We start from the raw sequence: 26,200 nt of genomic DNA, 5'->3' as shown, positions 1-26,200 counted from the left end.
TTTATAAGAGGGTGGTCCTGCTATATAAAGGGAGTAAAGCTCTGTGCTACTGCTCATTATAGAGGACGGAGCTTTCTGAGCTTTATAGGGGTGGAGCTCTTTGCTCCTGCTTTATATAGGGGGTGGAGCTCTCTGGTCCTGCTCTATATAGGGGGTGGAGCTCTTTCTTCTATATAGGGGGTGGAGTTATGGTCCTGCTCTATATTGTGGGTGGAGCTCTCTGCCCCTGCTCTATATAGGGGGTGGAGCTCTCTGGTCCTGCTCTATATAGGGGGTGGAGCTCTCTGGTCCTTCTGTACAAAAGGGAGATGGAGCTCTCTGCCCCTGCTCTATGTAGAGCTCTCTGGTCCTGCTCTATATGGGGGGTGGAGCTCTCTGGTCATGCTCTATATAGGGGGTGGAGCTCTCTGGTACTGCTCTATGTAGGGGTGGAGCTCTCTCTATATAGGGGGTGGAGCTCTCTCTATATAGGGGGTGGAGCTCTCTCCTCCTGCAGACATACATTTCGGCGGTCGGTTAGATTTCCCGACCGCTCCACCATATTGTACTGAATTCTTCCATATGACACATCAGGGTGAAGATGATATTAAAGTGGAGGTAGAAGAAGAGAGGAGGAGGGGCGATCACCCGTGGAAGAGTGAGGTGGAGGAGGACGTTCCTGCAGGTAGGTGATGATGAGCTGGGGATTCCTTAAGGTTTGGTTGCTCCGGTCATGTATTGGGCTTAGTCTCGGTACTTGGGGCTGAGCAGCGGTGATGGTCAGCGGCACTAATCTCCAGGATCTGAGTATATGCAGATCCATCACTTAGTGTTTCTTGGCATACTATAACATTAGTGGCAGTGGGGGGCCGAGGTGTGTGTAATATAACAGCACACACACTTACCTCCCGCTGCTCCTCCGCCGTCGCTCTGGTCCTCTGCTTACATCCGCAGCAGCGGTCATGTAGGTTGATGACCCAGGTGACCGCTGCAGCCAGTAGAGGCCGGGCAGGGATGTCATCAGTGAGTTCTACATTAGAAGCCCACGTGGCCGGTATACGAGACGTCACCGGTCAGATTCTGCGGTACCGGACCACCAGAATGGCGCGGTGAGTATATTTTGGATACGGGGAGTGACAGCCAAGTCTGTAGGGAGCGGCAGCAGGGAGCCGCGGCCGAGTCTGTAGGGAGCAGCGGCTCAGAGCCGCGGACGAGTCAGTAGGGAGCGGCGGCTCGGAGCCGCGGACGAGTCAGTAGGGAGCGGCGGCTCGGAGCCGCGGACGAGTCAGTAGGGAGCGGCGGCTCGGAGCCGCGGACGAGTCTGTAGGGAGCGGCGGCTCGGAGCCGCGGACGAGTCAGTAGGGAGCGGCGGCTCGGAGCCGCGGCCGAGTCTGTAGGGAGCGGCGGCTCGGAGCCGCGGCCGAGTCTGTAGGGAGCGGCGGCTCGGAGCCGCGGCCGAGTCTGTAGGGAGCGTCAGCCTGAGCTAATACTATACATGGTATAGTACCCCTATATAGTGACTGAGTGTTACCTATTGGAGCGGCCCTCCAGGCCTGGAGAGAGAACAGGTTAGCCCCCCAGCTTCTCTGACTGCCTGATGCGCCGTCCATTAGTATACATCATTAGTCTAGGACCCCACACCTGCTTGGAACGTTCCATAGGGTCGGTGCTGCTCTGGTGGAGTCCTGGAGGCGAGCGTGTCAGGTTCTTATAAGGGGGACCTCTAGCCTGAGTATATTGGCAGAGCGCAGCGTGCAGCCTGGGTGGTGTACGAACAGGAGGGAGATGATGTACAGTGGGGCGGCACCATGGAAATCTCTATGAGTGAGGGTGAGGAGTTTAAATTGAGTTCTGTAATACATGGGCAGCCAGTGCAGAGGCTGGCATAGTGCAGAGGCTGGCGTAGTGCAGAGGCTGGCGTAGTGCAGAGGCTGGCGTAGTGCAGAGGCTGGTGTAGTGCAGAGGCTGGCATAGTGCAGAGGCATCTGAGAAGCGTCTGGATAGGAAGAGGAGTCTAGCTACCGCAATTAATATGGATTGAGAGGGGATGTAGTGGCCCCGTACATACCTTCCTGGCCCCCTCCATAAAGTCATACATGTAATGTCTTGTCACTCTGTTGTTTGTATTGCACAGCTGCAGCATGTGATGGGTTAATGTCTGCAGAGCATGAGCTGCCTGTCTGTAAATGTATCGATGTTATCCTGTCACGAGGTGTGAGAGAAGGTATAAATGTGAGTGCCTGAGAGTGGGAAGGAGTCTGCCATCTTCCAGAGCTGCTAGAGAAAGCACAGAGGCACCTTCTGCCCTCATGTGTTAAAAATGGAGGAAGAGGAAAGGTTTTCCTGGAAGAGAGAGAGTGAGCGGAGCGCCAGTTCAGTGTGTCGAGGCCTGGCGCAGAGGTACCGAATCATCTGGGTTTCCCAGTTAAGCGTATTGAAGTCTGAGTCCCGCTGAGTGGAGGTGCTTCTCTGACCGAGAGTCTGTGGAGTACCCCTATCCTCCTCCGGAGTGTTCCCCATCCAGGAGCGGTACCTGACAGGTAACTTGGCCTGCAGGACCGCTGTCATCCTCAGTTTCCTCCCTGAGCATCTTGTGAATTTATGCCTTGTAATACTTAAGTGAAGTTGTCAGTAAAGTTGTTTCCAGGCCCTGACCGTTCCCGGGGACCTGAGGTACTTAAACTGTCTGTGGCTCATTTATTCTCCCTGCCAATGGTCATGCCGGGAGGGGGGGGGGGGTGGTAACCGGAACGGTGGCAGCACATGTGACAAACCCTTCAACCTCTTTTCCCCAGTTTATTGGGCATCCCCTTCCAAGGTGTGTCCAGATGAGGCCCAGCGCTGCTCTGGCCTTGGCTACGTGTGTCCCCCAGGGAGGGAGCCTGGCAAGCGCCGCGTGACAAGCCAACATGACAAGCAAGTTGCGGTAGTCGAGTCGGGAGTGTTAACATGCGGCGGCTGCGGGTCCTCTCGGGGCAACGGGGCGCTGGGTCCCACGGCCGGGGCGCATCCCCCGGCTGGTTGTCTGGCTGTCGGGCGCGCGGGTGGCTGGTTTGCGCAGTGCGCGCGCTCGTGGGTCTGGGCGGCGATGTGCGCGCGCGCCTGTGAGTGCAGCTCTATGCACGAGCCCATGGTTTTGGGATTCTGCTGGGAGGTGTCGCCTCCCTCTCTCCACCCCTGGGCGGAGGCTTCTGTTTATTAGGCTGGCAGTGGGGTCCATTCACTGCCAGTTATTGGTTTCTGTTCATCCTGCCTCAGTCAGTCTCCTGTTGTCAGCTTTTGCTATTTCTGCCAGGTTATCCCATCTGCCTCGGTCTGCATGTATTTCCTGCTGGTTTTCTTCATATGCCCTTCCTGTCGGTATTCTACCCTGTTCTGTCTTGGTACTCCAGTCCCCCCTCTCGTTCCCTAGTGAAAGCAGGGTCCACCGCCCAGTTGCCCGCCTGGGGTTAGCCAGGAGTGAGGCATGTACGCAGAGACAGGGGTAGCGGGTAAGTTCCAGGGCAACCCAGGCTGGCATATCAGCGGGTAGGATACCGTATCAGGGAGTGGATGAGGGCGACCACAAGTGTCTTTAGCGTGTCCGTGGTCAGTAACAGATGGATGTTAGCGATGTTCCTAAAGTGTAGGTGGCAAGGTCATGAACTGGATTATGGTTTTCTCCAGCAGGTTTCGGGGTATTTTGTAGCTTCCGAATTGTATAGTGTGCACACATCATCGACCAGATTAGACACAAGCGATCAGTCTCATATCCAAAATGGCTCTCTGGGCAGAGACACCCAGACAGCCCCTTTTATTGTACAGTATACAATGGGCGTGCAACAGGTTACATCAGTAACATATACGATTCTCATTTGTCGGATCATATAGAATCCCCCCTCCTTCCTGCCCACCTTCTCTCAACTCCAATGTATAAGCAAGTCTTTGTCTTACAAACATGTGCTCGAACCTGAAACTGAAAGTAGATATCTCTTTGTTGAAGAAGATCCTGTGGGGGGGGGATGGGGAGGACTGGGAAAACACTCAAGATGAACACATAAGCAGTAACATAACACTGTGATTTAACTCTTTCCTTATGCAGCAGAGTTCCACATTAGGCTGAAGTCACAAAACACACATAATACGTCTAGTTTAGTACAAAGCGATAGACATTTTATACTAACTAATCATCATGTCTATCACAATCCCCCCTTAAAATGTCTATTCTCTAACTCTCTATCTGATTTTCACAGTTCTCTGCGCGTGAGCCTATAACTGGAGCGCGTTGAAGGTTCGATTTAGGGTCTTCAAGGGGGTGTAGGACTTGTCCACTCCTTCTGGGGATGCATCCAGCAAACTCATTGTGGGAGCGGCTTTTCCAGCATCAGTTTCACAGGTCTCTCTGACACAGGGGATAACACAGCAGACTAGAACAGAAAATGTAATCATCAGTTCACATACAACAGCGACGCCCGTCTGTGCCAGGATCCTTTACCACCCGCTCATCCATGGCGAGTACTGGTCCCAAAAGTTAGCTCTTTTTAGTTAGTGCGGTAAGCTTCTTAATGGCAACTGCGTCTTTACCCGCGGGTCACGTGTCGTCTGGGATGTAGGTACAACAAGTCTCCCCTATCATCTTACAGACACTCCCCTTTTTAGCTAAAGTCATATCTAAGGCCATTCTATTTTGAAAAGTCATAGTCGAGGTAGGTCCTATTGGTCGACTAGTCCCTATAAGGCGACTCTAGTATAATTTATAAACCACTGCTAATTATAATAAACATAATTAATCCAGTCAACGTTTATTTACCATAATGATCAGGAAAATGGACTCGAATCTAGTTTTAACTTGGTCTCTAATTTTTAAAACTTGTCAGGTACCCCCCTTGGCTATCCTATGACGTCAATGTATACATGTAGATCAAAACTACCACCAGGGGTCTCTCTTCTCGCTCTAGTATAATGTTACAATACTAGTAGTGTGCACAGGTACGCACGGCCTAGGACTCCCCAATCTGCACCCACACCAATGTCCCTCCTTGTCTTACCTGCTCAAGATTTTGGCAATTTTTTAACCTCATTAACATACCCGTTAAGCACACAGTCTGAGGTAAGACAAATATAAAACACAAGTTTATTTACTCTTTAGTATATGTAAGTAAAATAGTTAATTAACATATAGGCATTGAGATCACATGGGTAACAAAGTTAAGCATCAATACGTCACCGGATATTGTAGCATCACTCCGCAATCGGGGGATCTCCAGGTACGATTGTCAAGAGGATCCGGGAGTACGCCGGTACGTCTAACGGCCACAAGATGAGTCCCGACTCTTCCCTGAAGATCACTGCTATTTATGCCGTTCTTACACTACGTGGCATATCTGCTTCTGCGCAGTTATGGGTATATACGTCATTCTAATATGGCTATTCAGGTTCTAGACATGCGTAGTAGATGATTGGCAACACAATATATTGAATATTTTGTCCATGAAGTTATCACATCTGTGTTATATTATGAGTCATTCTTGCTGTCTTACCATATATGTCGATAATATTCTGCATTGAGCAGAATATTCAGACAGGTCATTAGTTCATTGAAGTTCTGGTTAACTCATACGGCAACTAGTTATTTGATTACACAATCATCCAGTTCAATCGTATCCCATACGTGTCACAATCGGTCCTTAATCATTCACTATTTGCCGTATGATACCATTAAAACTTTTGGTTTTCTACAGAATACCTTATATGCCATGAAACAATTCCATAGCGATAAAAGTATTACAACTATGGCCAATACCAAAACAGGATGTATTAGCCAATTAAGAGTGGTTTGTGCAGATGATGAATAACCCATAAAGATGTCATACCAATGGTGTGACGTGGCATCAGCAATAGCCGATCCCATCTTTACAATTTTGCCAGCTATTACAGTAGTACTTACAATATGCGTTGCCAAAGATCTATTAAGCAATTTAATATGTTGCTGTACTTCTTCTGTGTCTTCTAACAACTTTTTGAATTTGGTCAAATTTAGATCCCAATTTGACACATTTAAAGGCAGTGGTTGCCAATTGACAGCCACTGTCTTGTCTTGTTCGGGTAATAACACAAAGGTCTCATTTTCCCAAACAAGTGCAGATACGTTTCGCAAGCATCCTGAAAATGGGACAACCATCCCAGGTACAACAGGTTGATTACTTGCCAAACATACCTCCTGTGGGGCTATTTCAACCATCATCTTAAAAGTGAGTGGCAGCACAGTCCATTCACATACATTGATCGTATTTTGTAATAAGCATGGTTCATAAACAGCCGATTGGACCTTGCATATGGTCCCCTCTAATGTATCATCACACAATGATAAATCATGAGTTCTATTTTGGTCATCAATGTAAATCCCGTTAAATCTAGGTACCCAGAAATGCATATCTTCTGGAACACCTATAAGTAAGGGGAGAACTACAAACTTACACATCACATTCTTTTTAGTAACATTGTATATGAATATGGTCCCTTTACATAATATATCATTGCAAACCATTTTCTGCGCCTCCAACTGTATCCAATCAGTCTCAGTTATAGTCTGATTGAACACGGTCCTCCACACTTGCTCATTGCCAGTCATGAGCATAGTTTGAAGTGTGTTCTTTTGTTGTTGCTGATAAATGGTCTGCAAGGTACATATTGACCAATTAACATAGTTAGATATGTTAGAATTTATTTCATATGAAAACCTATTAGATGCATCTTGGAAATCAAGCATTATTGTGTCCACATCCGTTTGCATACTAAAGGGCTGCCATATAGTGGGCATCCAGTTAGCCTGCAATGTGAGCACATCTTTAATACCACTTCCCGCGTTATGCATTCGATTAGCTAAAGTCTCTATATCAAAACCATTAATAGTCCCAGAAAGCGCTCCGTAGCCTCCGAGTAAGGTATCATACCAAGCTCGACGGGAACGCTTGGTAGGACAAGTCCTTGAGGGTGGAAACTGCACGGAGGCTTGTATAACAGTCTTTTGAGCATCTCGTCCCACCATGCGACAGGTGGATGGACCCCTTTTTATATGTCCAGGATCTATTTTAGAAGCATTAATGTTCACGAATACCAGGAACTGGCCCCACATGGCCCGATTCTCGATCTCCGTTGCATTCCCACACGTAATTACTTCTGTCTCATTTAAGGGAAATGAAAACTGCACTCCCGTATTTGTACAATTCTGAACATATTGTATCACCAGGGAGTAATTGAGATATGGCAACTCTTTTGGTCTCTGACAGCAGGACACTTTCACAAGTGACGTAATGTTTATTTGTCCCGTTGCCTTATGCAATGCATATGAAGGACGGTAAGTCGAACTTATATGCGATAATGGATTTCCACTCCAGATAGTCCCATCAAAGGTAATATTCACGATATAACATTTCTGGTTGGCTTCACAAGTGAAGTTGTCTTGCTTCCTGGTTCGGGTTGAATTCCTCCAGCCCCACGAATAATCATTCCTTCCGGTGTCATTGACGCGGATCCCTGGCGTCCACGCATCACCTACTGCGAACACCGAACACATGACGCCAAGGATTCCAAAAATGATTATGTGATTCTAGAGAAGGCAAGGAAACAAGCATTATTCCCGCAAATAGCACTTTTCTTGTGGGACATATTCCCATTTCTCTACTCCGGGTCGCATAATAAGCAAAGTTCGATCTTTCCCCACAGCAATAACCTCTGCCGGGGAGGGCGGTCCTTGGTGATTCTGAACCCATATTTTGGCCCCTACATTAGTAACATCAGTTGAGCCAAAGCCTTTATCTCCTCTTACTGTAAGTTCAGTGGGAGCCGCCCCTTCTTCCACTTGTGTCAGATACACTGGTATTAATAGCAGCTGTGCCATGCGCTCCTTTTTCCCTATTATCAGAGGATCTGTTCCTAAATTTATCATGATTACTTTAATTTCCCCCTGATAATCTGCATCTATGACTCCGCCTAGGACTACTGCACTTCTCAGAGCAAAACTTGATCTAGTGGCTATCTGCCCGAAGTGATTCTCCGGGATCTTGCATCCTATCCCTGTGGGAATAGTACTCACCTTTCCCGGGGCTATCACCACCGTATCAAGAGCGTATAGATCCAACCCTGCAGCGGCAGGAGTGGCTCTATAAGGTGCCTGCGCATCTGGATTAATTTTCCAGTATAAGATTGTCTCTACCTTAGCTACATCTATACTGAGATTGGGTGTTAGCATGCGCATTAAGGGTGTCATAGAATCAGTGATGGGCCTGTTGTTGATAATCTGTAAAGCAGCAGTCAGATTATCTCTCCATTGACCATATTTGTCGGTCTCAGTGAGCTTCTTCAGGGTAGATTTTAATAACCCATTCATTCGTTCCACCAGGCCCGCGGCCTGTGGATAGTAGGGCATATGATATACCCATTCTATGTTGTTTTTACTGGCATACTCTTTTACCTGATTTCCGGTAAAATGTGAACCATTGTCGGTCTGGATCTGCAGGGGAGTCCCATAATACTGGGTAATAACTTCCAGAGTACGTAAAGTACTCCATTGTGTTGCTGTTTTACATGGGAATCCCACCATCAGACCTGAGAATGTATCTACTGCTGTACAAATATACTTACATCCTCTGCTCTCAGGGAGGGGCCCTACAAAATCCATCTGCCAAATCTGCGCTGGCAACTGGCCTCTCCCTATGTGTCCCATTACTGTATGAGGCACTTCTCGTTTTTGCACATGTTGACATACTGGACATTGCGCGATTACTTGTTTGATCATGTCCACTGTCAAAGGGATACCTCTTTCTTGTGCCCACCTGTAAGTGGCCTTCTCTCCCAAGTGTCCACTTTTTTGGTGAGCCCAAACAGCTGTACCTTGAAGCCATGCTTCCTTTTCCTTGTCAGGTTCTTGTATGGCAACAGAAATCGATGCTGCCGCATCTGCTTGAGAATTAAATAAACGTTCCAATGAGTCAAGAGGGACATGAGCATCAACATGAAACACTGTACTTTTGGTACTCCTAATGAATTCCTCTATGTCTTGCCAAAGCTCTTTCCCCCACAATTCCTTACCATGAATGTTCCAGTCGTTCTTCTTCCATCCCATGATCCAAGTGGCCAAACCATTGGCAACTGACCATGAGTCCGTATACAAATGACATTCTTGCCCTTGTTCCTGCTTCAGAGCTAAGAATACTGCACAAAGTTCTGCATATTGACTACTCTTACCTTCTCCTTCCATGACCAACGTCTTGTCTAATTTTGGATTAAAGGCTACACTTTTCCATCTACGTCTTCCACTGATATACTTGGCCGAACCATCCGTGAACCAAGCATGCTCTTTTTGGGAGTCTGTCAACTCAGAGTAAGGTATTCCCCACTTTACTGGGGATTCCTCCATTTGCGCTACTGGTGTAACCTGACCATCTGGAGGGATATCAGCTATCTTTTCATGCAGGGCAGCTATCCCTCCTTCACCTTTTTTCGCTCTTTCCGAGATGTACCATTTCCACTTAATGATACTCTGCTCCTGGGCATGTCCTATCCGATTGGACTTTGGATTAGATAATACCCAACTCATGATGGGTATTTGCGGCCTTAGAAGGACTATGTGTCCTGTCGTCAATTGTTCAGTATCCACCAGGGCCCAATAACATGCCAACAGCTGTTGCTCCAGTGGAGTGTATTTTTCTCCTGCATCTGGTAATTTCCGATTCCAGAAGCCTAGTGGCACTCTTTTGCCCCCTTGCTTCTGCCACAATGACCAGTTTGCATACATATGCTGAACTGATACATGAAGTTCTATCTCACCATCTTGTAAAGGCCATAAATCTACAGCCTGTTGTATGGCTTCTTTTACTGCCTCAAATGCAACCTGTTGTTCCTCTCCCCACGTGAACTCGTACTTCTTGCGAGTCACCTTGTAAAGAGGAGCAAGAAGCTGCCCCAGATGCGGAATGTGTTGTCTCCAGAATCCAAACAATCCTATGTAGGATTGTGTTTCCTTCTTGTCTTTCGGAGTGGGAAAATTTAAGATTTTCTGCCTTGCCTTAGGGAGAATCTCCCTATGGCCCTTATTCCATTGAATTCCTAAGAATTTCACCGTCTGAGAGGGGCCTTGCACCTTGCTATCATTTATTTCCCATCCTTTTTCTCGCAGATGATGTAACAATCCGTCCAATTGTTTCTTTACAGATTGTTCATCCAGTCCCTGAATCATTATATCATCGATATAATGTGAAAACTGCATTTCTGATGGTAAATCAAACTCATCCAAATGTTCTGCCACCGTCCGGTGACAGATGGTTGGACTATGTATCCAACCTTGTGGCAATCGAGTGAACGTATATTGACGTCCTTGCCACGTAAAGGCAAACTGATCTTGTGCCTTTTCTTCTATTGGAATTGTGAAGAACGCTTGTGCGATATCAATCACAGCGTACCATTGTCCACTGTGACTTTGAATCTGCTCCACAATTGTAATGGTGTCTGGGACAGCTGCCGTCAAGGGAGGTGTTTGTTTATTCAACTCCCTGTAATCGACAGTCATCCTCCAAGACCCATCACTCTTCTTCACAGGCCATACCGGATTGTTCCATGCTGTGGTTGCAGGCCTCACAACCCCAGCATCGACCAAATCCTTAATGGTTTCTCCTATTTCCTTGTGACCTCCAGGAATTCTGTATTGCTTCATAGCAACCAGTTTTCCTGCAGGAGGGATGTGTACGGGTGGCATTTTGACCTTTCCCACCGTAACTGGACAAGCTTTTATCCCTATTTTCCTTACGCCAAAGGCAAACTTACCATCTTCGAGGTGTAGTGTCAATCCTTTCAGAATATCTATGCCAATGATATATTCCGGAATAGGTACTACTAACACCGTGTATTTACGTAAGGGCAAATTGCCCAATTTCAAAGTTACCTGTGTCTGTACTCCTTCGGTAACTTTTCCTCCCAATCCTGAAATATTAACTTTTGGACCTTTAAACTTTTTGGGATTTCCATAAATCAGAGTAGCCTCCGCCCCTGTATCTACTAAAGCTGGGACCCTTTGGACATTACCCCCTTTCCAATGTATGGCTAGCGGGACATAGGGTCTGTCATCCCGCCTAACCCAAACAGGGGCTTGGCTTGCTACCTATGCGGAATCAGAATCTGATTCCTCCAGGAGCGGAGCAGATGGCTTCATATGGTCCTGCACTTGGCTAGCTACCATTGCAGCCATCTCCTTCCATGGATAGATCTTTTGAAAATCCTCCCATTCTAATTTCTTAGGTTCTAAATTAGTGACCTGCTTCTCTCTCTTTTTAGAAGCTTTTGGGGCCACTGAATCTTCCCTTTTATCCACCTTTTTGTTGGATAATACCTTCTGTTTATAAAGACGCCACAAATCACCTGTATCTTTTCCATCAATGGCGTCCTTGGAGACTCCAGCTTTCAGGAGAGCCTGAAACATATCTCTACGAGATACCCTTGGCACTCCTGAATCACCAGTCCCCTGGGAACTAGGATTCCTAGACCTATCACGATCTGTTCGCTTTTCCTCTCTATCCCAGTTTCCCATATCTTGCAATTCCCGCATTCTAGCCACGACCGCAGACATTGGCTCATTAGTCATGGATAGAAGTAGGGTCATCATCACGGCTTTATAAGCCGAAGGTGCAGTCTTAATTAAACGATTTCTAACTCCTGCTGTCAGCCGAGTCTCCAAATAATCTTCCATATGCTCGATGATAATTAATGAGACCCTCATAGCTTCCTTCTTCAACCTTTCAATGCCATCCCTGATAGTGTACCAAGGTTTGTCATTGATTGGAATGTCTGCCTCTGTTGGGAATTTATTAAGAAACCCATTGGTTACTATATTAAACAGGGAAATAGCACTTTCTCCTTGATGATTAGGAAAATATTCTCTAAAATTTCTACTGATTACTGGATCTCTAGTTAGAGTAACAAATCTCATTGCATCTTTTGGATCCAACATTACCCCAGTCGCCCCGTGCTCAAATAGACGGACCAACCATGGTATGTCAGATTCCCCAGGCCTTTGCCTAAATCTACTCAGTATATCATCAACTTCTGACTGAGAAAAATCCTCTAGGGTAAGCCTGGTGCGCCTATGTGGCACCAATTCTTCTTGCACCAACAGTCTCCCATCGGCATCGTACATATAGTTTCCCTGATCGTCATACCTGGGCAACCTTTGCCCATCATGACCTACGATAGGCTGGGTATCGGGTCCATATTCAGTAGTTTCCTTCCTTCTGCTAATGGGCTGGGCACGTTTTAAAGCAGGTGGATCAATTATTGGATTGGGTGGGTCTTCCCAATCCCCCTTATGCCAGTCCTCCTCCCCCGAAGAAGATGAGGAATCCCATAAGTCTCCATCCCACTTATCTGGGTCCCAGTTCACAGAAGCAGAAGCTATAGCTTTCGATACCTTTCGCTTATCAACTTTACCTTTACGCCCCTTATATTTATTCTGAGCAACTTTTACAACAGCCTTTTCTGCAATATTCTGGTAATGTTCTATTTTTTCCTTTATCAGCCTTTGGTTACATTCCAACACCACTCTCTTTCCTTCAGATTCTGCTAACTTTTGTTCCGTCTGATTAAGTTTTCTTATTAGTTGGGACTTCTTCTTATGGATATTCCTATAGGCTGAGGCCAATACCCAATTTCTCCTACCCAACTGAACTGCGTCACCTGCCTTGGCAGGGGTCTCCTCGAGTACCTTAACGACATCGAGGGGCTCTGAATCTTTTAGCTTACTATCCCATGATTCTGCAAGCCCACTATGCATCAACTCCTGAGCTAATATATCATAGGGACCCTCGGACCAGCCGGGGATGTCTATTTTCTGAACGATTTTAGTTTTATCTTTCTTGGTTCTTTTTCTAAACATATTGTTGTCTTATTGGCAAAATGCCAATTGGTGAAACTTTTTGCGCAGAGTTCCCCCTTACAGAACTTACAAAATTTTGGCAACGTGCCAATCTGGTGAAACTTTGCACCGAGGTCCCCTTTACGGCGAGGCACCACCCTGCAAACTGGCACCAATTTCCCAAGTCCTGTCTCAAAGTTACAGAACTCCGAAAGTTTTGGCAACGTGCCAATTTGGTGAAACTCTGCACAGAGTTCCCCTTTACAAAATTTTGGCAACGTGCCAATCTGGTGAAACTTTGCACAGAGGTCCCCTTTACGGCGAGGCACCACCCTGCAAACTGGCACCAATTTCCCAAGTCCTGTCTCAAAGTTACAGAACTCCGAAAGTTTTGGCAACGTGCCAATTTGGTGAAACTCTGCACAGAGTTCTCCTTTACAAAATTTTGGCAACGTGCCAATCTGGTGAAACTTTGCACAGAGGTCCCCTTTACGGCGAGGCGCCACCCTGCAAACTGGCACCGATTTCCCGAGTCCTGCCTCAAAGTTACAGAACTCCGAAAATTTTGGCAACGTGCCAATTGGTGAAATTTTGCACAGAGGTCCCGCTTATTGCTAGACACAACCGTGCAAACTGGCACCAATCTCCCAAGTCCTGCTTCAAAGTTACAGAACTTATAATATTTTGGCAGTATGCCAATGGGTTCAACAAGGACTACTTACTGCAACTATCAATTTGTATTTACTATTATTACTCTATCACTTATCAAAGCAAAGTTATAACCATTTGAACCCCTTGGCAATGGGCCAAAAATCTAATATGGCGACAGCAACCCCCCCGTGCACTGAGAAGCACTGTCACAATACCAAATTATACAGTAATATAACCTTACCAAAGACAACAATATCCTGCCAGACTACGCCAATTTATGTCTTACCTGCTCAAGATTTTGGCAATTTTTTAACCTCATTAACATACCCGTTAAGCACACAGTCTGAGGTAAGACAAATATAAAACACAAGTTTATTTACTCTTTAGTATATGTAAGTAAAATAGTTAATTAACATATAGGCATTGAGATCACATGGGTAACAAAGTTAAGCATCAATACGTCACCGGATATTGTAGCATCACTCCGCAATCGGGGGATCTCCAGGTACGATTGTCAAGAGGATCCGGGAGTACGCCGGTACGTCTAACGGCCACAAGATGAGTCCCGACTCTTCCCTGAAGATCACTGCTATTTATGCCGTTCTTACACTACGTGGCATATCTGCTTCTGCGCAGTTATGGGTATATACGTCATTCTAATATGGCTATTCAGGTTCTAGACATGCGTAGTAGATGATTGGCAACACAATATATTGAATATTTTGTCCATGAAGTTATCACATCTGTGTTATATTATGAGTCATTCTTGCTGTCTTACCATATATGTCGATAATATTCTGCATTGAGCAGAATATTCAGACAGGTCATTAGTTCATTGAAGTTCTGGTTAACTCATACGGCAACTAGTTATTTGATTACACAATCATCCAGTTCAATCGTATCCCATACGTGTCACACTCCTGGAGATAGTCCTAATGGTGAACACGTCCAGGCCGCCTCACCCTGACCCTACACTACCTAGTGACAAGACTGGAAGGAACCGCCGTACCTATGCGGAAAAAGTGGATTATACCCACCTGATAATCAGGTTTCCAGTAGTCTCCACGACAGCACCAATGAGATTGCCTCCTCCTGGTAGGACAGGAACATACTGAGAGGTTAAAAGCTCCCCCCCTTCCCCACTTTCCTCAGTGGATTCTAACGAATTGCCGGGGCAGGAGCTAAACTTAAATTTCTTCCCCTAACCGGGGTTTTTTTATTTTTAAATTTATTATTTTATTTTTATAGGGCGGGAAAGGTACGGGTGCTGTCGTGGAGACTACTGGAAACCTGATTATCAGGTGGGTATAATCCACTTTTTCCCCCAGTCGTCTCCACGACAGCACCAATGAGACGTACCAACTAAAGTTTATTAGGGTGGGATCGCTGCCGAGAGGACTTTGCGGCCGAAGGCCATGTCCTCGTCCTGCTGCACTTTTACCCTATAGTGTTTAGTAAACGTGTGGGGTTTTTTCCAGACTGCGGCCTTGCAAATTTGCTCGACCGAGGCTGAACTGTGTTCGGCCCATGAGGACGCTACTGCCCTTGTGGAATGGGCTTTAAGCGCTAACGGGATCTCCTTCCCGAGGGCTTTATAGGATTCTATGATGGCCAGGCGGATCCACCTGGCTATGGAACTTTTCGCTGCTTTGCTACCCTTATTTGGGCCACTGAACTGGACGAACAGGTTGTCGTCCCGCCTCCAGTGGCTCGTATCTATGTAGGTTAGGACTGCTCTCCTAACGTCCAGGCAGCTTAGGGTTCTTTCCTCCTCGTTTTTTGGGTTGCTGAAGAATGAGGGGATTATTATATCCTGGGACCTATGAAAATCTGACACTACTTTCGGCATAAAGGCCGGGTCTGTTTTAAATATTAGTTTGGTGTCTGCAATTTTCATAAACGGGTGGCGGATGGACAAGGCCTGTAGTTCGCTAACCCGTCTTGCGGATGTAATGGCTACTAGGAAGATGGTCTTGATTGTAAGCATTCTTATAGGTAGCGCCTTCATCGGTTCGAATGGTACCGCTGTCATGGCCCCTAGAACCCAATTAAGGTTCCAGTCTGGGAACAGGTTTATGGGCCTAGGGCGTAATCTAGCTGCTGCTGTTAGGAACCTGTGGACCCATCTATCGTCTGCGAATTTTGTGTCGCAGATAGCGCTAAGGGCTGAAACTTGGACTTTTAGGGTGCTCGGGGAGAGGCCCATCTCTAAGCCCTCCTGCAGGAATTCTAAGATTAGCGGAGTGTCGGGGATAGAATCCCCGCGATCCCTTCCCTGTCTCCATGAGGAAAACTTTCTCCAGACCTTCTGGTAGATCAGGTGGGTCGTCTTTTTCCTACTGGACATTAGGGTTTCTACTACTTTCTCTGAGAATCCTTTCTTTCTTAGCGAGGATTCCTCAAGAGCCATGCCGTTAAATGGAGTTTGTCTAGGCCGGGGTGGTTCAGTGGCCCCTGCGATAGAAGATCCGTCCAGGTAGGCAAGGTGACTGGGTCCTGGACGCTCAGTGTTGTCAGAAGACCGAACCAGCTTCTTTTCGGCCAGAAGGGGGTCACTAGGATTAGCGTGCATCCCTGGGTTCTGAAGTGCTGTAAAACCCTGGGGATTAGTGGTATGGGAGGAAAGGCGTAGGCCAGTCCTTGTCCCCAGTCCTGGCCTAGGGCGTCTACCGCTATCGGACGATCTCCTGGCCGGAGGGAGAAAAAGTTGCCTACTTTTGTGTTCTCCCTGGTTGCGAAGAGGTCCAACTGTGGGGTCCCCCACCGGTTGGTTAAGATTCTGAATGCCTCTGGGGAGAGGGACCACTCTCCTGGGTCTATCTGCTTCCTGCTGAGGAAGTCTGCTTTTCCGTTTAGTGTCCCCTTTAAGTGGGTTGCCGTGATCGAGAGGATCCGGCCCTCCGCCCAGTGAAAGATTTTCTGTGCGATGCTTTGCAGTGGGGGAGATCTTGTGCCCCATTGGTGTCGTATGTGAGCGACCGCGGTGACATTGTCTGACAGTATTTTTATGTGATGGTTCTGTAGCGAGTTGCCCAACTGCTGTAGAACCTGCCAAACTGCCTGTAGTTCTCTGAAATTTGAGGATTGTTCTTTTATCCTCTGAGGCCAGGGACCCTGAAAGAATTGGTTCCCCACATGCGCTCCCCATCCACAGGCGCTTGCGTCTGTTGTGATGTGGATGGCTGGGATTTGTAGCCAGTGAACCCCTCTCCGCAGGTTCTCTGGGGATGTCCACCAACGCAGGGATGTTTTTGCCCTGTTTGGGATGTACATCCTTGCCCCTAACGAGGACTGCCTTTTGTCCCACGAGGATAGGACTACGGCCTGTAGGGCTCTGGTGTGGGCCTGGGCCCATGCTACTCCTGGGATGCATGATGTCAAGCTCCCCAGGAGAGACATTGCCTCCCGAATTGTGCAGAATCGTCTTCGTAGGAAGGTTTTGACTATTCTGCGGATTTTTTGTATTCTCTCCTCGGGTAGGTAGGAGCATTGCGATTCTGAGTCGAGAGTTATTCCCAGAAACGTCTTCTGCTTGCCGGGATCTAGGCTGGATTTTTCCCAGTTTATAATCCATCCCAATGATTGGAGAAGTTGTAGCACTGTCTCCAGATGTTTGGTTAGGAGTTTTTTGGACTCTGCTATTAATAGAATATCGTCCAGGTACGGTACTACTAGGATCGATTTTTCTCTCAAGTGGGCGGCTACCTCCGCCATAATCTTGGTAAAGATTCTGGGAGCTGAGGATATCCCGAAGGGCAGGCATCTGAACTGGTGGTGCTCTATTCTTCCGCCCATGTCCACTGCGAACCGCAGGTATTTCTGTGAATCTTTGTGGATCGGGATGTGAAAATAAGCGTCCTTTAGATCGATGGACGCCATGTAGGCTCCTCTGGGGATCAACTTTATTGTCGAGGAGATGGTTTCCATTTTGAATCTCCTGTATCGGACGCAGGTGTTCAGGTCTTTCAGGTTTATTATCGTCCGGTGTTTCCCGCCGGGTTTTTTTACTAAAAAGAGCCTGGAGTAATAGCCCTGGGTTTCCTCGTTTCGCGGTATGGGAGATATTGCGTTTAACCGTTGCAAGTCGCGCACGCTTTGCCCTACTAACTGTAGCTGTTTTTTTGGGGCTCGCGTGGTAATAAATTTCCTTCTGGGGATGGACACCAGCTCTATCTGGTATCCGTACTGTAGGATCTTTGGGATCCATGGGCCCCCGCAGATTGCGGCCCATTGATCCACAAAGCTCCCCAGCCTTGCCCCTACGGGGATGGCGTCAGGGTCTTTGCTTCGGCTCCCCCTGGTGGGGGTTGAAGAGGATATTCCTTCCTCTGCCCCCCTTGGGGTAACTCCAGCGGCCTGTCTTGCCCTTGCCTCGGTAGGCCTCGGGCTGCTGCATTGGGGCCCGGGGAAAGGTCTTCACTCTCTGTGGTTTTTCCTCAGGGAACCCTTTTTTCCTGTCGGCCGCCTTCTCTAGAATTTTATCTAGGTCCGGTCCGAATAGAAATTGGCCGTAGAATGGGAGGGCACACAATTTGTTTTTCGAGGCCAGGTCGCCTGACCATGACCTCAGCCATAACACCCTTCTGGCTGAGTTAGAGCGGGCTGTGGCTTTTGCTGAGAGTTTGACGGTCTCGGCCGCGGCGTCCGCTAGGAAGTTCGTGGCCATGCGCAAGATGGGAAGGGAGTTAAGGATCTGATCCCTCGGCGTTTTGTTGGTCAGATGTAGTTCCAGCTGCTCTAACCATACCCCCAGGGTCCGCGCCACGCAAGTGGCTGCGATCCCTGGCCTAAGGATGTTTGCCGCTGCCTCCCATGATTTCTTTAGGAGTCCCTCTGCCTTGCGATCCATGGGGTCTTTTAGCTGTGCGGCATCCTCAAAGGGAAGAGTCGTCCTCTTGGCTACCTTGGCCACCGGGACGTCTACCTTAGGTATTTCGTCCCAGCTTGCGCAAGCTTCCTCCTCCAGGGGGTATCTCCTTTTTACGCCTCGAGCGGAGTAGGAACCTGCGTCTGGTTTATTCCACTCTCTCTGAATTATTTTAGAGATGTTTTTGTGGACCGGGAAGGTATGTTTGCGCCTCTCCCCAAGTCCACTGAATATCTCATCCTGTCGGGTCCGCGGCTCTCTGGGCTGTTCTATTTTTAACGTAGCCCTAACTGATTTAATTAGTTCCGTCAACTCGTCTTGATGGAACAAATATTTCCTGTAGTCCTCCTCATCTGAGGACTCTTCGGCCGCCTGTTCCTCTTGCTCTGATCCGATGGAATTCTCGGACTCAGAAGGCTCCTCGGGAACATACGCCTTTCTTTGGCGTTTCGCTGGCGGTGCCGGCAGTGACGTTAGAGCTGATCGAACCTCTTCCTTCACCAGCTTTCTAACGTCATCCAGGAATCCCCCCGATTCCTCTCTGACTAGCCTAGCCACGCATGCCTTGCATAGAGGCCTCTGATACGTGGCTGGCAGTCTCGTCCCGCATTCCACGCACTTTCGCAGTTTTGTTCTGGGGGGGATGTCTTTTTTATCCCCCTGACAAACAAAGCATTTTTGCGGGTAAACATGCAATTTTTCCATATACAGCATACTGGATATTTGCATTGTATTTTTGCCGCACTGGCTACTTACGGCCGCTGAGGCTGAGGTTTCAGCTGTCTCTGGGGCTGGAGCACTCATCTTTATACCAGTGCTGCAGACACCCTGCGACCTGTGATGCTGGTGTTCTGGCTTCTCTCAGGTTCCTATTTGAATTTTCGCGCTCCTGCGCTAAGCCCCGCCCCCTCCGCTCCTAATGCAGACGCGATGACGTCATCGCGCTGGACGTGAGATGCGGCGCCCCGCCCCCTGCCGTCAAAGGGCTTCCTGGAGCACCGCGCTGTAATTTCTGCCGGAGGACGAGGGGGACTGAGGCTCCCGCTTTGAACCCCCCATGGGCCGCCGCGGGAGGAACCTGGCCCGGGGGTTACCACCCTGATGTGGCGTCCCGGGAGTCGTCTGGCTGCGAAGGGATGACAGGGTGAGCCACTGCCTTCCGATCCGCCTGTATACTTTCGCTGGTTTCTCCACCAGCTCCTCTCATAGATCCTGCCTCCTGGCAGGACAGGAAGACACTGAGGAAAGTGGGGAAGGGGGGGAGCTTTTAACCTCTCAGTATGTTCCTGTCCTACCAGGAGGAGGCAATCTCATTGGTGCTGTCGTGGAGACGACTGGGGGAAAACAAGGATAGACCAACATGACAGGATAACCACAAAACACAGACTGAGTTGGATCGAGATAAAGTAACTATTGGGGGTAACCTCATTATCCTCAATGTTGTCCGAAAGGGTGTGGAGGAGCATAAGGGCTTTACTAAGGCACACTCCCCTGTCCAATTACCCTCCAGGCGGGTCCTCTACCTCATGTCTCCACAAAGCCAGTAAACGTCTCCTAAGGACTGAACCTGATTCTGCATCTATTCCCCTCCTATCGTACCGTAGGAGGAGCAATACCCGTTAGTGAGTTCCCCAAAAATCTCCCTCCACCCTGCCTATTTGCCTGGCAGGTGTAGTTTCCAGGGTAGTCAGTAATACTCTCTCCGGTGCAAAACACTTAAGTAGTTATAGAGTATTCCTTCTTCCACTTCTCACGGACAGTGTAATTAGCGGAAATGTTCGTGAAGAGACTAATAAACCACTCTTCAGCATCTACAGGGAGATTTAGGGGGACCATCCCCGAGTGTAGTCAGGCACTACCGCACACGCAACAGTTAGACTTGTTGCTCCTGTTAGCATTGTACCTCATCAACTCCAACCAGAGATTCTGGTCAGAGTAGCCAGTCGCTACTGTCAAGGTGTCCTCAAAGGTAGGGTCGGCTATGATCATCATGTTCGTCAAGGTCTTTATCTTACGACGGAGGGGGTTAATTATGGGCACGGGACTAAGTGAAGGCTTCCATTCGGGTGCATCTACCATATCCCTTATTTTAAACTTCCCTAAGGGATCTGTCCTCCCGTACCGGTATGTCCCCAGACTATAAGTCCCCCCGTCCCCCGGGCTTGGATCTCCCATGGTTAATGTAAAAACCGCATTAAAACCAAGCAGCATACTAAGTTCAGCCTTCCAATACCTGCTGTCCTTATTATTCTCAAGGAGGGTTATACGACTAATTAGGGATTTCCCGCTCCTATCTTTCTTATTTAAGGCACTTCGCGGTTTATAGGACCAGTCTATTCCTGTGTTACATCCCACTAATCCCCAATAACGGCAGTCTTCTCCCCAGACGTTATCAGTGGCGCAAACATATTGTATTCCCCGGGTATGTAAGTCATATAACCAGCTGGACTGAGCTAAATCTGGCCTGCGGTGGGATCTTGCGCCTAGACACGGGACCACAGTACAATAGTCGAAGGAATATGCGGCTACTTGAGCATTGGACGAGTTATACCAGAAGGTAACCATACCCCCATATTCTTCCGACTAAGGATTCCAGTTGCCACTCTCCTCTCTCACTAGCCCTAACCAGAGTAATGTCTTTGGCACAACTAAGACTGGTCTCCCGGATCTGAAGCTTTCTTACAGTATGAAGCGTGGATCCATGTAAGTCTTTCGGCTAGTTTCACAGCTGTGGCAGTAGTCAGAAGCACCTGGTAGGGGCCATCAAATCGGGGCTCAGGAGGGTGCTTCCTGAGGAACTTCTTGACGCACACCCAATCCCCAGGCTGCAAGATATGTGTCCCAGTGTCTGCCTCTGAGTCTGGAAGAGAACACCTGTACATAGGCTTTGGTTAGTGCTTTTACAATGGAAATCACATACTTAGTCAACACATCAGATTGTAATTGTAACTACTGAGGATAGTAACGACCTAGCCTTGGGGCTAGCCCAAACAATCTCATAGGGAGATAATGTATAATCCCCCTGGGTTCATATCTAACACTGTATAAGGCTATTGGATGACAGTCTTTCCAAAGTGGCGTCATTTTTAAGTATCTTACTTTTTAGCGTGCCACTACGTCTCTCCACCTTTCCACTACTCTAAAGGTGGTAGAGTATGTAAAAGGCCTGGGATACACCAGAGCAGACATGACATGTTACATTCACCTGCGAAGTTTATACCTCTGTCTGACTCTGAATCACTTCTGGTACCCCATATTCACAGTTTACCTCGTTCATGAGCTTCTTTGCGGTTACCTACTTGTTTGCCTTGGTAACAGGGTCGGCCTCCAACCTGCAAAGACATCAACAACAACAAGCACGTATTCATACTTCCCAACAAGTGGGAGCTGAACGTAGTCAATTTCCAATCCCTGAAATGGGTAGAGTGGTCCCGGCAAGCGTGATGTGGCAAATTTACTTCTGCCCTGACTTACCCATGGCATAGATCATGCTAAACTGGACAAATGATGCAGCAGCTACAGAGAACCCAGAAGTCGCCCGTCCTCTTTCAAGCGTCGTCATCATTGCTGCTTTACTAGGTGGGTCTTTCCGTCCATCAGCTGGGCCATCATGGGATACAGGAACTGTGGTAGGCAAGTGCTGTTGACTGTTCACCATACGCTGTCCTGTTTCTGCTGCTCCCATATTAGTCCATTTATTCTTTCCTTCCTTGCTGGCTTGTAACTGTAAAAGTCTTTAGCATATCATAGTCCAAATTTTTATCAATGTCCAAAGTTTTTTTACCACTGACTCATGCCGTCAGTATCTTTTCTTCTTTCTTCCACGGCTTGAGGGCCGCTGCCTTTGCTATGCTGTCAGCGAGGGTGTCGTCTCTCGCCTCTCCAGTGTAGGAATCGGTGCGAACTCTCAACTTTGTCAGGTAGAAGTAGGGCCTCCATGCGACTCTGTACCACTGCACCATTCTCAATTGGTTGTCCTGCTAAGGTAAAAAAACTGTCTGGCCTTCCATATTGGGCCGTAATCATGAGCTATGCCAAATGCATACCAGGAGTCAGTGTAAATGGTTGCCGTCTTACCTCTCGCCACTCTACTCGCCTCAGTGAGGGCCTTCAATTCCGCTTCTTGTACTGAGACATGCGGAGGCAGAGCTTCTGCTTCTAGGACATCTTGTTGTGTGACCACTGCATATCCGATGTGGAGTCATCAGTCCTCACTCTGGTACCATCTGCAAAAAGCTCAACATATGCATTATCAACAGAGGTTCCGGTAACTGTTTGCATACCTGCAGTTTCTTTCTATATTAATACTAAATAATCGTGTTGATGTTCTATTTCACATGGCTCAGAATCTTGTTATCTTATTCCATTTATTTATTTATTTTTATTTTTTATTTTTTTTAAACCCAATAGCTGATCTACAACACCTAGATCATCTATGACCCAGATCACCTATGCCTCCCCCCTTTTGAACCGGAATACTCAATGGAAAAAAGAGTAATTGCGTTCAAACTAGTAAACCAAAAGGCACAAAAACAAGCACTTTGTAGGTCAAGGTGACATTGTATGCAGCGAAGTCTGAGCGAAAATCTTCTTAAAAAAAAATTTTTTTTCTTTCAGGTCGCAGTTAGCATTTTTTAACACAAGGGGACGCAACACAAGTAAAATTTTATGTCACCCAGTGTAATAGTATCTCAGGGAAAGTCCAGCGTTTAACTTTTACTCTTCTGTCGGAATATAATTATAGCTTCAGTGTAGACTGACACTAGAATATACAAAAGACTTAAGGAAAAACTAAAGAATACGGATGAATTAACATCCTACTCTGGGCAATTCAGTCCCTCTTTCTTCACATAAAAAGTAAAATTACTTCATCAAATTGCGTGAAAAAGTTTGCTGGGTGACTATAGGGAAATTATTCCATCTGTAGGAGCCTTCCATAACATCATCTGTCTGAGCATCCATTGGAGAAGCGGGCAGTGGAAAACAGAGCCCCTGGGAACATGAAAGAGCGTCCCCTGTCATGTATTCCCGGCCTCTGTCCTCCATGCATCAACTCCAATCTTCCATACACTATAAACCAGCTTAGTCATCTACTATGTCCCAAGCTGCATCTCCACAAAGGTTTGTTTCCCTGAACATATCACACATCCAAAGTGGCCACATCTTGGAGTGTAACAAAGTCCGGTCAAACAAGACCTTACTTCAGACAATCATGATGTTAGCACTGGATACAGTGGCATTGGGGAATATAGGCCTCCCAAGTGCAGCAAAATGGCCACTAGAGGCAGAAAGGGGCGGGGCTACAAATCTCCCAGGTGAGGCAAAATGGCTACCGGAGGAAGGGGCGGGGCCAGGGGCAGCAGCACTTCCAGGTGAGGCAAAATGGCCGCTGGAGGGGGCGGGGCCAGGTCCTGTCCCGGATGGGGAGGGACCGGAAGTAACATCACACACCCTGAAAGTGAGCACATGGGGGGAAGTAACTTCAGGGTGGGGGCAGGGCTCACCACATTTACTGCAGAGTCACACTATGTGGGGTTGTAAACATTGCAAGCGCGGCCGCCATTACAGGGAGGGGCTGTAGTCAACACAAAGGCATTACATTGTTCATAAGCAATACACATACCCCACTACATGCTTTCTCCTCTTGAATCTCTTAACTACGTTATACCAAAAAAACTAGCTAAAAACACCTTTCTTTCTGCTGGGCTTCCTGCTCATCTTCTGAAAACTTTCTACAGTCTATCTTAGCATACTCATTTCTGCTTATCTGTCCATAACCTGACATTTCTTTCTGCAACTTTTCCTGGTTCTTTTCTTTGTAAAACGTTTCTACATGTTTTGCATACTCCAAAACATCCTGTACTGACCCCTCATTCTATTCTACCTGCTTATTCTATCCTATTCGAAGTTTCTGGACACAATAGTGTTCCTCTTGTAAAATCTGCTTTCTTCAAATCCTTCCAATATAACCTCTCTTTCCCACTCAGATTACAATGCACATTAATTCTACAAAATACAAGACAACGGGAACGGAAGGGTTAATTGAGAAAAGCTTTCAGTCCACTCTCTTATCAGCAACCCTCCCCCAATGATAAACACTGCACATTCTTTCTATAATACCAAACAGACGGGATTACTGGAGAATACCCACAACGGCTCAAGGTATATATCTCATCTACCTTTATATCAACCCACCGTCTACTAGTAATCCCCAAGAGCACTCCTGGACAGGACATTTAGCTATACACAGAGACTGACGATTATTTTCAATGACCAAAACCTCAACAATATTCTGGAGACATCAGCCGTCACACCACGGCTATATTCCCGCGTATATACCTTTTCACATATGAGAACATAACACGCTCAATCATAAAGGTAAATATGCGTATCATAAATCTTCCTAACCTCACACTAGTTTACCTAGGAGTAAGTGTCTCTCCGGCGTGCTCCCTCAGACTTAAACAGCCGAGTCCGCCCTTCTGACACATTAACCCTCACAGAATTTGTCTCTTGGTCTTGTATACACAATTTTTAACCGTCTCAGACATAGCAGCCACAGCATACAAAGTACCCCTAGACAGGTAACATGGTGATAATCGGGTGGACAGAACTAGAGTTATTACCTGCCTTTCAGTGAAGGTCCAGTCTGGATCAGATACAGGCAGATTAGCATTTGGAAATCAACTCACATCGGTAGATTAAAATAAAGCAATCTTACCGTGTTCTGTAGATTTTTGGGCCCCTGAGTTCCACATGCTATCTGCCGGTCTCTATACGTTCCAGGCTCTGACCTCACAGATCCACCCGCCCACCCAGGGACGCCACTGAACTGGATATGGTTTTCTCCAGCAGGTTTCGGGGTATTTTGTAGCTTCCGAATTGTATAGGGTGCACACATCATCGAGCAGATTAGACACAAGCGATCAGTCTCATATCCAAAATGGCTCTCTGGGCAGAGACACCCAGACGGCCCCTTTTATTGTACAGCATACAATGGGTGTGCAACAGGTTACATCAGTAACATATAGGATTCTCATTTGTCGGATCATATAGAATCCCCCCTCCTTCCTGCCCACCTTCTCTCAACTCCAATGTATAAGCAAGTCTTTGTCTTACAAACATGTGCTCGAACCTGAAACTGAAAGTAGATATCTCTTTGTTGAAGAAGATCCTGTGTGGGGGATGGGGAGGACTGGGAAAACACTCAAGATGAACACATAAGCAGTAACATAACACTGTGATTTATCTCTTTCCTTATGCAGCAGAGTTCCACATTAGGCTGAAGTCACAAAACACACATAATACGTCTAGTTTAGTACAAAGCGATAGACATTTTATACTAACTAATCATCATGTCTATCACAGTCAGGCCAGAGATTGGATGTGGGGGGTAAAGAAGAGGTCAGAGTCCAGTGTGACCCCCAAGGCAGCAGGCGTGGTGTCTAGGGGTTATGGTGGTGCCAGACACTGATATGGAGATGTTGGGGGGAAGTAGGCTGGTAGAGGGTGGAAAGACGAGGAGGTCAGTTTTTGAGAGGTTGAGTTTGAGAAAAAGAGAGGACATGGTGTTAGAGACAGCAGACAGACAGTCAGAGATGTTTTAGAGGAAAGGTGCAGAGATGTCACCGGAGGGGGTGTAAAGCTGGGTGTCATCAGCATAGAGGTGATGTTAGAGGCCAAATCTGCGAATGGTTAGCCTGATTGGGGCTGTATAGATAGAGAAGAGGAGGGGGCCGAGGAGCGAGGGGACCCAAACAGCAAGAGAAAGTGGAGAGGAGGTAGAGCTAGCAAAGGAGATGCTGAAAGAGCAGTCAGAGAGG

At 47.4% G+C, this 26,200-nt stretch overlaps 1 protein-coding gene across 6 annotated transcripts in view; it reads left to right on the top strand.

The window, feature by feature from the left end:
• Window positions 1-26,200, top strand: part of LOC136617363 (zinc finger protein 84-like) — a 119,139-nt gene that overhangs the window by 43,915 nt on the left and 49,024 nt on the right. For 3 of the 6 annotated variants that reach the window (XM_066594253.1, XM_066594252.1, XM_066594255.1), the window contains one exon: window positions 574-664. The exons of the other annotated variants lie outside the window; for them this stretch is intronic. In XM_066594253.1, the coding sequence (XP_066450350.1) occupies window positions 574-664 (91 nt within the window). The remainder of the gene's footprint in view (window positions 1-573; window positions 665-26,200) is intronic. 6 annotated transcript variants of the gene reach the window in all.

This window comes from Eleutherodactylus coqui, chromosome 1 (assembly GCF_035609145.1).
Source record: "Eleutherodactylus coqui strain aEleCoq1 chromosome 1, aEleCoq1.hap1, whole genome shotgun sequence".
NCBI lineage: Eukaryota > Metazoa > Chordata > Amphibia > Anura > Eleutherodactylidae > Eleutherodactylus > Eleutherodactylus coqui.
This window is presented reverse-complemented; position numbering and strand designations above follow the sequence as displayed.